Below are 14,932 nucleotides of genomic sequence, written 5' to 3' on the forward strand. Positions count from 1 at the left end.
CTCTGTGGCGTCGCATTCTCATTGGTGGGTGACGGTGGTGAGGCGCTCACCCGCGGCCATTTCCAACGAGCTGGCGGGGGCAAAAGATGGCGACGCCCCTCGGGTGGTCGCAGGGGAGCTCGGGCTCTGTGTGCCTCGCCTTCGACCAACTGCGGGACGTAATTGAATCTCAAGAGGAACTGATCGACCAGCTGAAGAATGTGGTACGCAGACGGAAGAGCTCGGGGAGAAGCCGGGCTGGACGCCTCACCTGCGGGCCCTGTTTGGATGGAAGGGGAGTGGCTAGAACACGTTGCCGAAGGGCTCGTCCGGAGGGGGCGGGACTCCATTGAATCCTGGCTGGGAGGGGCGGCCTCAAAGGTGTGGGAGATGCCCAAATATTTACCGGGGAGTGTTCACCTAAATCTAGCAACATTTACACTCTGCCTGATTGATGCGAGGCCTAGTGGATATTTATTGGGCTTCAGTTTCTCCGTTTATAGTGGTGATGACGTCACTGACCTACCAAGGCCCTCATGCAGGCAAAGAAATTGGCAGCCCTTCTGTTCTGGGCACCCCTCCACAGTGTCATGCTGAGGACAGTAAGCACAGATTTGGCCCTTTGAGCACACTGACTTAAGGGCCTTCAACCCAACTATGTCCCATTGCTCCTTCTCAAACCCCAGCTAACAGGTGCAAAGCATTGGAGCCACAGATGACTCCAATGGTGGCCAGCTGGAGGCCATGGTTTTTCTGTTTTGATTTTTCTGCCTCGGTAAGAATGTCAGGATGTATCTTCAGTTTAGAAATAAAACTGGCTTCACGTGTGTTTCTCACCCTGATGATTCGCAGACAACTTCTTCCCTTCTGGGAAGTTGGATATGAAAGGAAGAAGCGAGAGACGCGCTGTTGACTACCCTAAGACCCTATTTCAACAAAATGTATGCAGTTCTAGGCACCAAATTACCTTCAGTCTTTCTCTTGCTAGCTGCCTTTGACATGTGTGTTCACACCATCTGGAACACTTTTTTCTCTGCCCCTCTTCTGGCCTATCCTGTTTAGCAGTCAGACCTTAGGACTAATATCATCTTCTCTAAAAGCAGTTCTGACCCTTTGGCTGAGTCAGAGGCCTTTCTGGGTGCCACAGCCCCTTGTGCTTTACCATCATTGCATATACAGTGTTAAATGCGGCCTCAAGCTTTCTCTTCCATGGTTGCACCTTGAAGGCAGGACTTGCCACTGAGCCTCAATGAATCTGTGGAACTGAATTCTTCCTTTCCAGACCCTGTCTCATCCTAGGTGCCCTGGGCATCAATACTCATTATCCAGCCTTTGTCCTTGTCCCTAGAGGTTACCCTGCCCACCCCAGCTCCAAGCCTTCCCTGAGCCAAGCTCTGTTGCAGATGGTTCTCCAGGATGAAAATTTTGTCAGTAAAGAAGAATTTCAGGCCATGGAAAAGAAGCTGGTGGTAAGTAGTGGCCTCGGCAATCTAATGTTTGCCCATTTCCCAAGATCTCTGTGGCTGGGGAGTCATCGAGCATTGGCCTTTGAGAACCTCTAGTCCCTCTTGTGAGGCCAGAATCTTCCTGTACCCTAGCTTCTATCTGCCCCACTGAGAAAGGGCTGGTCAGGGCGACCCAAGGTGGCTTGGAGTGATGAGGTGACTGCTGCTGCCCCTGCAGGAAGAGAAAGCTGCCCATGCCAAGACCAAGCTCCTCCTGGCCAAGGAAGAGGAGAAGCTGCAGTTTGCCCTTGGAGAAGTGGAGGTGCTGTCCAAGCAGCTGGAGAAAGAGAAGCTGGCCTTTGAGAAAGCGTGAGTGGGCCTCAGGAGGGGCTGTGGAGGGAGGTAGGGGTCCTGTCTGCCTGTTGGCCTGCCTACCTTTCAGCCTCCCCACCCAGGCTCTCCAGTGTCAAGAGCAGAGTCCTGCAGGAGTCCAGCAAGAAGGACCAGCTTATCACCAAGTGCAATGGTAGGCGGGAGGCCCATGCTCCCCTCCACGGTAACGTGCACGGGCTCTTGCCTAACAGCCCAGTGCCTGTGTCAAAAGGAGGGTTTCACCCCAACTTCTGTCCCCGGCTGAGGATACATGCAGGCCCAGGCGGACAACACCTTCGAAAAGGCCTTCAGGGACCAGGCAAGCCACGGAAATGAGGGAAGCAGTTGGTGAACAGTATTCTTCATGACCATAAAGGAACGGGCTCGCTCCCATTTTTCTTAAAACGTACAACCTTCTTAGTCCACCTTTTGTTTTTCCATTTTAGAAAAAGTGCACTTTATGCATATTTCTGCTACCAGAGGAACAAAAGGGCGAGAAGTCCTACTGGGGAACTGGCCATTAGTCTCAGGGTCAGGGACTCAACAGGGAGAAGTGGGGACTGATGACACAAAGATCCATGCCCCCTCTTGGGTTTAGTACCTGTGCTGTGGAAATGGGGGCCCAGGACTGCCAGATTTTTACAAAAGAAACCAGAAACCAGTTTTTGCTTCATTTTGTTTGAGACCATGTCTCAATATGTAGTTCAGGCTGGCCTTGAACTCACTGTGGAACCTAGGCTGTCTTCGTACTCACAACAATCCTCCTGCCTCAGCCTCCCAAGTGCTGGGATTACAGTCATGTACCATCATCCCCAGCTGTTTTGTTTTGTTTTTGGGGGTGTGAACCCACGGCCTTCACATGGAACTACATCTCTAGCCCTTTTTAAATTTTATTTTGACAGGGTCTCACTAAATCACTAAATTGCCCAGGCTGGGCTCAAACTTGCAATCTTCTTGTCTCAGCCTCCTAGAGTGCTAGGATTACAGGCATGTACCACCACACCCGGCTAGAAACCAAGTGTTAATGGAAATTTATCTGACTCTATAGGATTGGCAACTGATTTAAACATTTTTAAAGTATTTGTAAACCAAGTAAGGTATGTGTGGACCACCAGTTTTCAACTCTGCTCTACACACATACCTTTGGCCACTTACTGGCTTAGTTGGTGTTGTGAGTTGAGGGCCACTTTGAGAGTCAGCTACCCAGTGTCCTGAGGCCTCAGGAACACCTTTCTTTCTCCCTTTTCGGGGGTGGGGGGGTTGAGACCAGGTCTCACTATGTAGTTCAGGCTAGCCTTGAACTCACTGTGTAGCCCACATTGGCCTTGACTTCACAGCAATACTCCTGTCTCAGCTTGCTGAGTGCTGGAATCACAGGTGTGCACCACCATGCCCAGTAGGAACCCCTTTCATTTTGTCAAAATGTGGACCTCCCTTTATCCAGTTTATGTAGATATGAATTCCACATGTAATATCTTCTCTACTGCAGCAGATCTTGAGTGGGCCAGCTCCTCTTTTGTTTTTTGGAGACGGGGTCTCATTAAGTTGCCCTAGCAACTTAACTAGCATGCCCAGGTTCAAAGGGATTTTTAAAAAAACTATTCTTTCTCTGGATGCCACGGGTTTTAAGAGTTACACAAATTTGTAATTCTTTTTGCCTAAAGAACTTCACAAGCAGGGGAATTGGGGGGGGATAAAATAAAATTTGTTTTTAAAAATTTCACAAGTTAGGCTGGGCATGGCATACGCCTGTAATCCCAGCACTTGGGAGGCTGAGGCAGGAGGATTGCCAAGAGTTCGAGGCCAGCCTGGGCTACATAGTGTGCTCAAGGATAGCCTGAACTACACAGCAAGACCCTGTCTCAAAAAAAAAAAAAAATTTCACAAGTGAAGTGGACAAACCATGGCATGCTGGTCCACACCTGTAATCCCAGCACTGGACAGACTGAGGCAAATTTGAGCCCAGCCTGGGCAATTTAAGTGATTTAGTAAGACCTTGTCTCAAAATAAATTAATAAAAGAGCTGGAGGATATAGTTTAACCTGAAAGCTCTGAGTTCAATTACCAGCACCAAAAAGAAAAAAAAACAACAAACCTAGGCCAGGCATGGTGACCACAGCTGTAATTCCTGCACTGAGGAGACTGATGTAGGAGAATGGTGAGCTCAAAGCCAACCTGGGCTACAGAGCAAATTCAAGACCAGTCTGGATTACATAGCAAAACAGTGTCTCAAAGCAAAAAACAAAAGAAATCTCAGTTTAGCTGGCTGACTTTGTGAAGGAGGTTCGGTAGTTCTGTCACTGGTAAGTTTTATGTTTTCATCCTTTCTCCTCTTCTTCCCTTCACTTTCTTTCCTTTTTCCATGTTGTGCCTTGACTTGGTACCAAATCTTCTGAAACGCTAAATGGATCAGCATTTCTACATTGTTAACAGAGTTCATATTCTAGTCATCCTCATCCAACCTTTACAGGCAGTGGGATTTTCTTAAGTGAATCAGAATTTTCCAGGGCTTCATGAGGGGCAGTTATATAAATGATGCACCATTAGATCCCTACAGCCTCCTTTGATTTTGACCTAAAACATAAAAATTATCCTTTTATCTAATGTGTGTCTAATTTGGGGCTGGTCTTTGCTACCAGTATCTCACTGGGTCCTTCCCACCCCCTGAAGTCTAGGGGTTGTCTCTGTCCCCATCTTACAGATGAGACACAGGTCTGAAAAGGAAGGCAACTGGCCCAAAGTGGTAATGTTTTCTCTTCAATATGAGCTTTATTGAGATGTAGCCTTGTCCTGTTCTATTCAATTCTGAGTCTTTTTTTTTTTTTTTTAAATGCTGAGGACAGGGCCGGGGATTTAGCTCAGTGGTTCCAAAGCCTGCCTCCCAAGCGCAAGGTCCCGAGTTTGATCCCCAGTACCAAAAAAAAAAAAAAAAATGCTGAGGACATAATTTGGCCTTGCACATGGTGTATAAGTGCTGTACCACTGAGCTTACCCCATCCTACCTGACCCAAACCCAGTCCTCTCCTCCCAAGTCCTAACACCTTTCAGGAGCTGTCTCCTGAGAGTAGGAATCCTATTTCCCACCATCCCTGAAGCTCTAGCACAAGGCTGAATGACCAGTTGGCCCTCAGTAATCTAGTTGGACTGAGATTGCTGAACTAGATGATGTTCCTGAGTCCTAAGCCTCCAGGGGATGTCCTTTTCATTCATTCCACAGATATATTTAGTGTGCACTTTATATGTGCCTGGAACTGTTTTAGGCCTTAGGTATAATGCAATGAATAACACAAAAATCCCTGTCCTTGTAGACTTTACATCCTACTTCGGAAGAAGACAAATAAATAAAATATATGGTATTTTAGATATAGACACTTAAGAAAAATAGAAATGCTTGGGAAATAAGCAGGAAAAAGTTGACAAGAAGGTATTGGTAAGGGTTTTAAGTTTTTGACTAAGGAGGGTCTCACCAAGGAGGTGACATCTGTAGACCTGCAGCTGCCCACCTCTCTCCAAGGACTCACCTGCCCTCACCTGGGTGACCTCCAAAACAGAACTGTAAAGTCCCTGACAACAATCATCAGACACTGCCACCCCCAAGACTGTAATAAACTCCTTCATACTAAAGTATTAGCACATGTTCGTGGAGAACCCAGGGTGGGGTGGCAAGTTTCAGTCAGTCCCATGAGGGAAGGCCTTAGCTCAGGAAGGGGCTGTGGGATGGGAGCCACCCCTCCTCCCTGTCTCTCTCCCCCACAGAAATTGAGTCTCATATTACAAAGCAAGAAAATATACTTAATGGCAAAGAGAATGAAATTAAGGAGTTGCAGCAAGTTATCAGCCAGCAGAAACAGATTTTCAGGTGAGGGGCCTGGGCCAGGCCAGGGGTTGTTGATGGAAGTGGGGAGCCTGACCTGTGGCCCCTACCCTGGGCTGCACACCGTCCACAACCAGCTGGCTCCATTGCAGGAATCATATGTCTGACTTCCGGATCCAGAAGCAGCAGGAGAGCTACATAGCCCAGGTGCTGGACCAGAAGCATGAGAAAGTCTCAGGGATTCGGCAGCCCCATAGCTACCAGCACCTCAGGGAAAAATAAAATGGTCATTGTTTTCCTATTTTTTGGCTAAAATGCCCAACCTCTGTCTTCTCTGCTCTAGTAAGCCCCCAACCGTTACCTTTCCATCCCTGTGGGTCACCTCACTCCAAAGCTGACCTCCAAAGAAGGGGCAGGGAAGAAGGCAGGAGCCACTTCTGCTTACTTGCCTGCCTGTTGCCAGGGCCTCAGTGACCTAATATAGTCATATCACCAGAGACTGGATGGGGAACAGGCCTTGTGCCACCACTTGTTGGGATACTCCTGGGCTCAGAAAGGGATGCTACTCAAGCCTCCAGCCCCAGCTACTTTCTTCCTTCCCACAGGCTGTGGGGGTCTGTGTGCATGAGGCAGAGTCTTTGTTGTGTAGTGGGCACCGCCCCTTACTTGAGGTGTTTAATCCTTTTCTATTTAAACAGCCTTGGGTACCCTAGCAACATCCCACCAGACCCACAACACTCCAGCAAACTGAACTCCAACTGGGATATAGGGCAGGATTGGCTGTGTGTGTGTAAGGCCTGACCAACTATTTCAAAGACAATGAATCTGGGAGATCAATCACCATCACCTAACAAGAACGTTACTCAGGAATCACATTTGCACCTTCTTTCACCTCCCTCAAATCAAAGCTTGTTTTCATAAATGAGAGGGAAAGGGAAATAACTGCTATTTGTAAAGTGAGGAAAGGGTGGGGAAAGGGCCATGGTTTGCTCAAATTGAACAAGCAGAGCTGGATGTGACTGTCAGACTACAACCATTTATCATGCATGTGCCCCAGGGAACACCCTAAGAGGGCCAGTGAGGCTGCTGAAACTGGTGAGTGTAGCCTCTGCTGGGTCAGTGTGGGCACAGCAGCCAGTTTTGGGCTCCAGGGCCAGTGGAGGCCTGAGTCATTGCAAGACCTTGAAGCCAGAAGTTTAAGGGCAAGTGGTGTCCATTGTCATAAGACAATGACAGGTGGCTTCTACTTACCAGACCCCAGGAGAGGACTGAAGGTTGTTGGGGCTGGAGAGGCTTTGTGACTGCCTGGAGGGGAGCACAGTGCTGTCCCTGCCTCAGATTGTTTAAAAGCCCGACCATGCAAAGCCTCTGGAGCTTGTTTTGGGTGCTCAGCTTGTGAAAGCTAAAGCTGCCCACTCTAGGCCCTTCCAATAGGCCTCACTGTGGGCAAAGGCTCTAGGCAGGGACACCATCTTCCGGAGGCCCCAGCACATTTTTTAGGGGGTGACCTCTAGCGATGCTCCTCTACCAAAGGCTGGGGTGTGTGTGTGGGGGGGGTAACCTGGGGTCAACAAAGCTCAAGAGCTCTACCTAGGGAAAGCCATGAAGCCGGGGTGGGGGGGTGGGGGGGTGGTTCCCTTGCAGTTATGTCAAGTCACTGGCTGGCACTGAAGGGAAGAAATCGTTGGCAAGACGTAAGCTCCCCACCCTGAAAATCTGGATTCCTAGCTCAAACCTTGAATCTTACACTGTAGCTGAACTTCACGCGAGCCCCTGTTGGGCCAAAATGCCCTCACCTGTGATAGGTGGGGTTGGGCCTGGCTGCCTTTCACTTGTCTGTCAGACAAAGCCTGGAGTCCCACCTCAAGGGCTCCGCCAGTGCTGGAGAAAGAGGTCGGTTGTCATGGGGGCTTGAAGGTAGGGTCCAGGCCCAGGTCTCTCCTGCTGCCAACGCTGCTGGCTCGGGAGTGGCTGCGGCCGCTTTAAGGAGCTCTGACCCCACGGCATCTCGGGCGGGGCGGGGACAGTGCCTGAGGCACCGGAGGAGGCTCCGCGAGGGAGGCAGTGCGCAGGAGTCCGGCCCACCATGCTGACTGCGCTCGTCCCGCCAACCCTGCCTGGGCTCCCAAGGCGGCTGCCCGCAGCGCCCCCACGGCGCCAGGATTCCTCGGGTTCGTCAGGTTCCTACCACACAGCTCCGGGTTCTCCCGAGCCCCCGGACGCAGGGCCAGACGCAGGTTGGGAAGACTGGCCCTGGGTGGCCCCCGGGCGGGGGGCGGGTGCGCAGCCTTGCCTGTCCGTCAGAGCCCAGAATAGCCGCCAGCAGCCCTGGTCCGGCTCGGGTTTCCCGCGAGGCCAGGGCTCCGCCCCGCTGCCGCCTCATCCCCAGCTGCGCGTGCTGCCGTCGGGGGAAATGGAAGTGATCTTCGGCGCCGGGCCCCGGTTCAGCCCCTCGGATTTGGAGGATCGTGAGGTGCAACAGCTCACGGCGCAGCCATTCAGCCCCTCGCCGCTGGGGACAGCGTCTCCAGCCCCTGGCCCACCGCTGCCCCCGGCTCCAGACGGCGGATCCCGCTGGGCCACCTACCTGGAGCTGCGTCCCAGGGGGCCGAGTCCTGCCGCCTCCGCTCAGTTTGAGTGTGTGGAGGTGGCGCTGGAGGAGTGCCCTGCGCCGGTCAGGCCCCGGACGGTGCCCAAGCGTCAGATCGAGCTGCGCCCCAGGCCCCCAAGTCCTCCGCGGGAGGCCTGCACGCCGCGCCCCCGACTGCTTTTGCGCACCGGCTCCTTGGACGAATCTCTGAGCCGCCTACAGGTCGCAGCGGGCCTCGTGCAGACGGCGTTAGCCAGAAAACTGGGTCCTGCGACCCCAGCCCCGAGTAGTCCCAGGGTTAGACCCGCGGAGCGGCCAGAACCTAAGACTGGAGAAACAACCAGCAGCACCCGCGTGGTTCTGGAAGAGGCCCGGTCTTGGCCACCCCGCCCACAAGAGAGTTCAGGCCCCGCCAGAGCCCCACGGCCTTGGCCCAGCCTCCGTGAGCGCGCTATCCGGCGCGACAAGCCCGCGCCTGGGTCCGAGCCGCTGGGTCCTGTTAGTTCTAGCATCTTCTTGCAGTCAGAGGAAAAGACCCAGGAGGCACGCAACCATCGACCCAAGACTTGGTTCCCGAAAGAGACTCCGTTCCCGAAAGAGACTCCGGGTCGAATCGCCCCAAGGGAACGGAATCCGTCTTTGGAGTCTAGAGGCCCCTGGGAGGTTCTGAGTAGGGCTGACAGGCCTAAGAGCCCCTCTCGGCTGGGCCAGGCTCCAAATGGGGCCGTGCGGGATTCTCGCTGCCCGTCCCCTCAGAACCTGTCCCCGTGGAATCGGACTGTCTTGAGGGTGAGTAGCCCTCCGTTCCGTGAAGCATCTTCCGCGTGGGAAAATCGGAATCCCGCCGTCGAGGTACCAGTCAGCAGGAGGAGCCCTTCCCCACCAACTCTCTCCCAGTGGAATCAGAACGGTGTGAGAGCTAGAAGGAGCCCATCCCCCGAAGTTCCTTCCCAGTGGGAGGTTCCGCCTCGGGCAGTCCGGGATGCCGTAGGGCGGGGTAAGAGCCCGTCCCTACCATCCCTGTGTCCGTGGGACGCGCCAGATAGTCCTATTGGATTTCGGAGCCCATTGCCCCAGGAGACCTGGGGACCCAGTCTGCAGGGGTCATCGATAGCATTTAGGCAGGAAGTTATGAATGGCATAGCTCAAGATTTGGCGCCGCCTACACCATCCATACCTGGGACCCCAGAACTAGCCGAGGTGCAGAGCCCGCCCACGCGGGAAATTCCTGATCTTGCCTTCCGCAGCAATCAGCCGTCACCAGAGGTAGATCCACCCGAGCCGCCTCGCAGTCACCTCGTGGGCGCGCTGGACTCTGACACGCGCCCAGGAGTCTTGGGCTCTGAAGAAGAGGCCTTTGAGCCCCCGCGCGTGGCCATTCCGCGGCCTCGAGATGTACGCAAGATGGTGAAGACCACCTATGCGCCCACCTTCCCCGCGGGAAGCCCAGGGTCAGAAAAGCCTGTGCCTAAGGACCACTGCGGGGAGGAGGGCGGCCTATCCCAGACACGAGAGTTCCAGGCGCTGGGGTCCCCCGCTCCGGGTCACTACACCTCCGTTTTTCTCAAAGACTTTTTGCCAGTTGTGCCGCACCCCTATGAGCCCCCGGAGCCATCCCTCGACACATTTCCCCGGGACGCCTCCAAGCCCAACGGGGTCTTGCGGCGGAGGGCAGAAAACAGCACGGCGAAACCCTTTGCGCGCACTGAGATCCGCCTGCCGGGTGCCCTGGCTTTAGGGCGGTGGCCGGAGAGAACGCCGGGAGTCCAAATGCGCGGTACCGGCCGAGAGAACCCGGATGCTGAGGCCTTGTGCCTAGTTCCAGACGGCCAGGGTCGGACCAGCCCCCTAGGCGGCGCTCGCAGCTCACCTCAGCGGGCCCCTAACGCGCCGCTGGAGCCTCAGCCAGCCCGCCCAAGCTCTCCGCAGGCGCGCCCCAACTCCAGCCCTGGAAAGGCCCCCAAACTGGAGACACCTTCGATGGCCCCCGAGCCCGCGGCTGCCTTGCAGGCGCCCCTCCCACCCCAACCGCGCGCTGCCTCGGCGCCTCCCGCAGACCGGTGCAGGCAAGGCCTCTCCCAGGGGACCCGGAGGCAGCCAGAGGCCTCGCACCCCGGAAAGGTTCTGGTGGACCCGGAGAGCGGCCGCTACTACTTTGTGGAGGCGCCGCGACAGCCGAGACTACGGCTGCTCTTCGACCCTGAGAGCGGGCAGTATGTCGAGGTGCTGCTGCCACCTGCGTCCCCGGGGCTGCCCCGCCATGTCTACGCCCCGCTGGCCATGGGGCCTGGCCTCTGCCCACCCGCCTATGGGCCCATGCCGAGCCTCGCACTGCCGCCGTCCCTCGGCAGCCCCCTGCTGCCCTGGGCTTCTGAGGCAGGGCCCCTAGACGGGATGTACTACCTGCCTGTGAGCGGAACCCCTAGCCCCGCCCCTTCCCTGCTTCTCTGTTCCCCACCCTCCAGCTCGCGTCCCGCCCAGCCTGGCAAGGGCTCAGTGGTCCCGTTGTGAGACCCCAGGCAGGGCCTGATCCCCAAGGTTGGGCCTCTTAGATGGCCTTGGAGATTCTGGTTCGAAGTCCCCTGCTCTGTCTTCCTCCCATCACCTCTTTGGTCCTCCCCAGCTAGTCGTCAGATCGGAAGTGAGCTTCAGAGAGTGTATCAGAGGCTGATGGAAGTGGAGCTCTTTGAAAGTGGCTGCCTACTTCCTACCCCCCAAAAATGTGTCCCTTTCCCAAGCATTCCCAGGTGTGGTGTGTTTATGTATGTGTGTATGCAGGCAAGCAAATATGAAAACGTGAGGAGCCAGCCTGAGGAGGTATTGAAGTTTTCCAGGAAGCAGCGGGAATGGGAGAAGCAGGGACAGGGCTGCCCCCAGAGGTGGACGGCTGTCTCTCCCCTCTGAAAGTGGAATCAGTTGACGTGGAGCAGACCAGAGGGCACTGTTCAGATGGGGAGGACTCTGGCTATAAAATCCATTATTTGGAAGAGGAGCTGAGCTCTGGCCTGGTAGGCTGTGGGGGGAAGTGGCTAGTGTAACCCCCAGGCCAGTTTGGGTCTGAGAAAGGAAGCTGTGGGGATAGCAGAAGGGAAGCAAAAAGTAACATATGAAGGGGCTGTAGAGTCAGGCTGGAACTGGGAGTAAGAGGGCTGGGATGAGGTAGGCCCAAGTAGTTGTGGTTCCCAGTGGGCAGCCTAGCTCCCCCTTCCTCCCCTTAATCCAGTCTCTGGCTTTTCCTGGGAGCCCTCAGAGCTGAGCTAGCCCATCTTAGGGGTGGGAGCTTCAGCCACTCCCACCCAGGTTATGGGCAGGTGAAGTGAATCACCAGGGAGGACTTACAAGAGGTAGGAAGGAAGTTTGGGCTGTTGTTTCAGAGGAGCCTTTTGGCCCCTCTTGGTGGTTGAGGGATGGGTTAGGACTGGCAGTAGGAGGGATAAAGCGTAGTAGGACAGAGAGGTCGGAAGCTCTCAGCTAGTTTTTCAGCTGGAATAGATGTGGCAACAATGCCCAGAGAGGGGCTGACCCTGCAGACTGTCCCAGCAAAGGACAGGACCAAACCTGTGCTCATGAGATTCCAGGGGCTTCTGAGGAGGGCTGAGAGTGCTGAGGGAAATCTGCTTGAGATGGGAGGCAGTCTGTATGGGGTCTGTGTGTGGCTCTGAGCCTGAAACAGCAGGACCTTGCTGGACCAGAGTGTGATGTGATACATTTGGGAAAGGACAGTTTTTATTAGCAGCAGCATCAGGAATGGGAATTAGTGCCTTTCTTGTTCCAGGCCAGTGAGGGCCTGGGTCCCTTGGAGTCCCTGTTCCCTGGACTGAAAGCTGATGAGGACCAGTATGAGTCAGAATAAGTTGCACATCTCTTGGCCAGAAACACTGGTCCCTTGGCATGGAGGGTCTCACGGCCACCCTCACCTCATCCTGGTATGCAATAAATGGCTGACCCTGAGCCACGGTGGCTGAAATGATGATTGGTGTAATGTGTCTAATTTCCTGCTGTGCCCATGTAACACCTTCCCTAGTGTTCTTGCATGCCTGGCTATGGCCTGGGCAAAGGAGAACCTGGTGCCCAGGAAGGAGACCATGTGTGCTTTCCACACTGTGGCCTGCTTGCCTCCAAGGGAAGGAGCCCTAGGCTGGCAACCACATCTGAGGCCAAGTTCCTCCTGGTGGCTGAGTGGCCAGTGGGTTTTGGGGGTCAATCAACCTTGGGTTTCAATCTCAGCATGGGTCCTCTAGCTGGGGCATTTGTCATTTCTGAGTCTTCATGTCCTCAGGGGAAGAATAAAGATGATAGGACACAACCACCTTCTCCCACAGGGTGCCCAGCATAGCATTCGCCACTTGGCCAGATCACAGCACATGGGAGCTGCCAGCCCCTGTGTGTTCTTGCTCAGGCCCAGCCTTCATCGTTCCCTACCTGCAAAATGGAGCTGAGTTGGCTGAAGCCAGTCCCACTAGAGAAAGAGCACACGTGGCTACTCCAGGGCCCTGGGGGAGGAGGGAGGTGTCAGTTCCCCATTGGTCTGGGCCAGGGGTGGCCCCACTACACACATACGCACACACACATGTGCACCCCACCCACATCCCGTGCTCACTGAGCTAGTTCTAGAGGCCATGAGGCTGTCGCTGTTGCTGCTTTTGGGAGCCTGGGCTGTCCCAGGGGGCCTCGGGGACAGGGCCTTCCTCTCTGCTACTGCTCCAAATCTGGATGAGGAAGAGAAGTACTCGGCCCACATGCCTGCTCATCTTCGCTGTGACGCCTGCAGGGCCGTGGCCTACCAGGTGAGTCCTTTCTTCAGGAGTTCCCTGACCCCTGCCAGACCCTACTTAAGCCAGACCCTTTCATCTACCTTGGATTCCACCACTGGTCTTTAATCCTCAAACCCAATACAGCATTAAGCCCCAAACTCAGACTACCATGGTATTGCCACCACCTCCAACTGCCATGCCTTAGCTTTTGGCTTGCCTGGCTCATCTGCCCACCAAACAGAGACAGATGATGGGGGACACCACAGTATCTTGATACACCAGGAAATCACTCACTTGACCTCTTTTAGACTCCTCCAGCTGGGTGTGGTGGTTCATGCCTGTAATCCCAGCACTCGGGAGGCTGAGGCAGGAGGATTGCTATGAGTTTGAGGCCAGCCTGGACTAAAGAGTGAGTTCAAGGCCAGCCTGAACTATATAGTGAGATCCTGTTTTGTTTTGTTTTTTAAAAAAGACTCCTCCCCTACCTTGGTGTCGACTCCCTCAGGTGCCTTCATATTTGTGTACATAGCACACGCATGTATGAGTAACACGTGTGTCTCAGTGCATACTTGCCACTGGTGAGCATGCTTGTAGGCCTGTGTCTGTGTGTGCATGAGGCCTGTGAGTGTATGTGCCACTGAAGATTGGGCTCTGTTTTTTCTTTTGTTTTGTTGGGGTTTTTTGCTTTCCTTTTTCTTGTGTTTTAAAATAGCATATGCTACAGGGCAAGTGTGCTCTAGGAAGGACCCCTTGCCCAGGCCTAACCTCCCACCTCAACAATTTCTTCAACCCAGGGAGATGGACCCTGCCTCCATTGACCCTGACCCAGCCCTGGGGACCTGGGAGAGGGTTCTGCAGCCTCTCACAGGTGCTTCCGGTTCAAACAGTTCCCTTTGTCACTTCATTTTCCCCCAGAGACTTGGGCTCTCCTCCTTTTCCCCTCCCCCCAAACCTCAGCCTCTCCTTGTTCCAGATGTGGCAACATTTGGCAAAGGCAGAGGCCAAGCTTCATACCCCAGACTCCAGAGGAAGGCAGGAGCTCAGTGAATCAGAATACACAGATGTCCTGGACCGAAGCTGCTCCCAGAACTGGCAGGAGTGAGTTGTCAATCTGGGCCCTGCCTCTTTCCTCCAGGGGCAGGGCTGGTGGGCACACACCCCTACCCTCCCACTCACCTCATACCTACACTCCATGGGGGCTCTGGCCTGAGGGGGTGCGGGCTAGGATGAAGTCCAGACTCTGGAACTGGGAGCAAGTGGGAATGCTGATGGCCAGCAGAAAGGTCACTGTGGAAGCTGGACCAAGGACTTTCCCTCTCTGAGCTCAGCAAATGCCCAGTGTCCCCAGCTTGGTGTGGAAACTGGTCTCTTTGTGGCTAGAATACCACCAATGCTATACCCCTCCCTTCCCACTGCCACCAGCTACGGGGTCCGAGAAGTAAACCAGATGAAACGACTCACAGGTCCAGGTCTTGGCAAGGGGCCAGAGCCAAGCATCAGCGTGATGGTCACCGGAGGCCCCTGGCCCAACAGGTAATGACGAAGTGGGGGCTGGGACTGAGCCTTTGGTTTTCCCCTCCCCTTCCTGTGGCCGGTGCAGTCTGAGGCTCCTGCTGGTCTCCCTTAGGCTCTCCAGAATGTGCTTGCAGTACCTGGGAGACTTTGGGGAAGATGAGATTTATGAAGCCCACCAACAAGGTCGAGAGGCTGTGGAGGCATTGCTATGTGGGGGCGCCCTGGGAGCTTGCTTGGCAGAGGCAGCAGTCACGAGAGAAGAACTCTAGTCCACAACTCCTGCCCCTGAAGAAAAGCTGCACCTCCTCTGAATCTTCCCCACTCCTTTCGGTGGCAGCTGGAGGGGACGGAGGGAGGCCTGGCTCAAAATTGCCACCTTTATCCTTCCTTTGTCACAGGGCAATGGGACCTGGGAGGGACAAGACTTTCCTCTCTGGATTCAAATAAAACTTGGTGACCTTCA

At 54.5% G+C, this 14,932-nt stretch overlaps 3 protein-coding genes across 4 annotated transcripts; all 3 read left to right on the forward strand.

Moving 5' to 3' along the window:
• Positions 1 to 5,912, forward strand: Spata24 (spermatogenesis associated 24). 2 transcript variants are annotated; one of them, XM_087180803.1, is made up of 6 exons: positions 1 to 203; positions 1,383 to 1,448; positions 1,663 to 1,793; positions 1,880 to 1,950; positions 5,553 to 5,656; positions 5,728 to 5,912. In XM_087180803.1, exons 1-6 carry the CDS (start codon positions 87 to 89, stop codon positions 5,890 to 5,892), a joined length of 654 nt encoding a protein of 217 aa, XP_087036929.1. In that variant the 5' UTR covers positions 1 to 86; the 3' UTR covers positions 5,893 to 5,912. The 2 variants fall into 2 exon arrangements, with proteins under 2 accessions (XP_087036929.1, XP_004841892.1); XM_004841835.4 differs by having other exon boundaries at positions 5,553 to 5,655; positions 5,763 to 5,912.
• Positions 5,913 to 7,567: 1,655 nt separating this feature from the next.
• On the forward strand, positions 7,568 to 12,171 carry Prob1 (proline rich basic protein 1). The gene has a single exon (XM_004841836.4). The coding sequence runs from the start codon at positions 7,697 to 7,699 to the stop codon at positions 10,709 to 10,711; it is 3,015 nt and encodes a 1,004-aa protein (XP_004841893.2). The 5' UTR covers positions 7,568 to 7,696; the 3' UTR covers positions 10,712 to 12,171.
• A 533-nt stretch (positions 12,172 to 12,704) lies between these two features.
• Mzb1 (marginal zone B and B1 cell specific protein) lies at positions 12,705 to 14,932 on the forward strand. The gene is made up of 4 exons (XM_004841834.3): positions 12,705 to 12,987; positions 13,928 to 14,052; positions 14,377 to 14,487; positions 14,582 to 14,932. Exons 1-4 carry the CDS (start codon positions 12,820 to 12,822, stop codon positions 14,736 to 14,738), a joined length of 561 nt encoding a protein of 186 aa, XP_004841891.1. The 5' UTR covers positions 12,705 to 12,819; the 3' UTR covers positions 14,739 to 14,932.

This window comes from Heterocephalus glaber, unplaced genomic scaffold, assembly GCF_053883595.1.
Source record: "Heterocephalus glaber isolate CG9 unplaced genomic scaffold, H.glaber_assembly_v1.0 deba00001465, whole genome shotgun sequence".
In the NCBI taxonomy this organism is placed as follows: Eukaryota; Metazoa; Chordata; class Mammalia; order Rodentia; family Bathyergidae; genus Heterocephalus; species Heterocephalus glaber.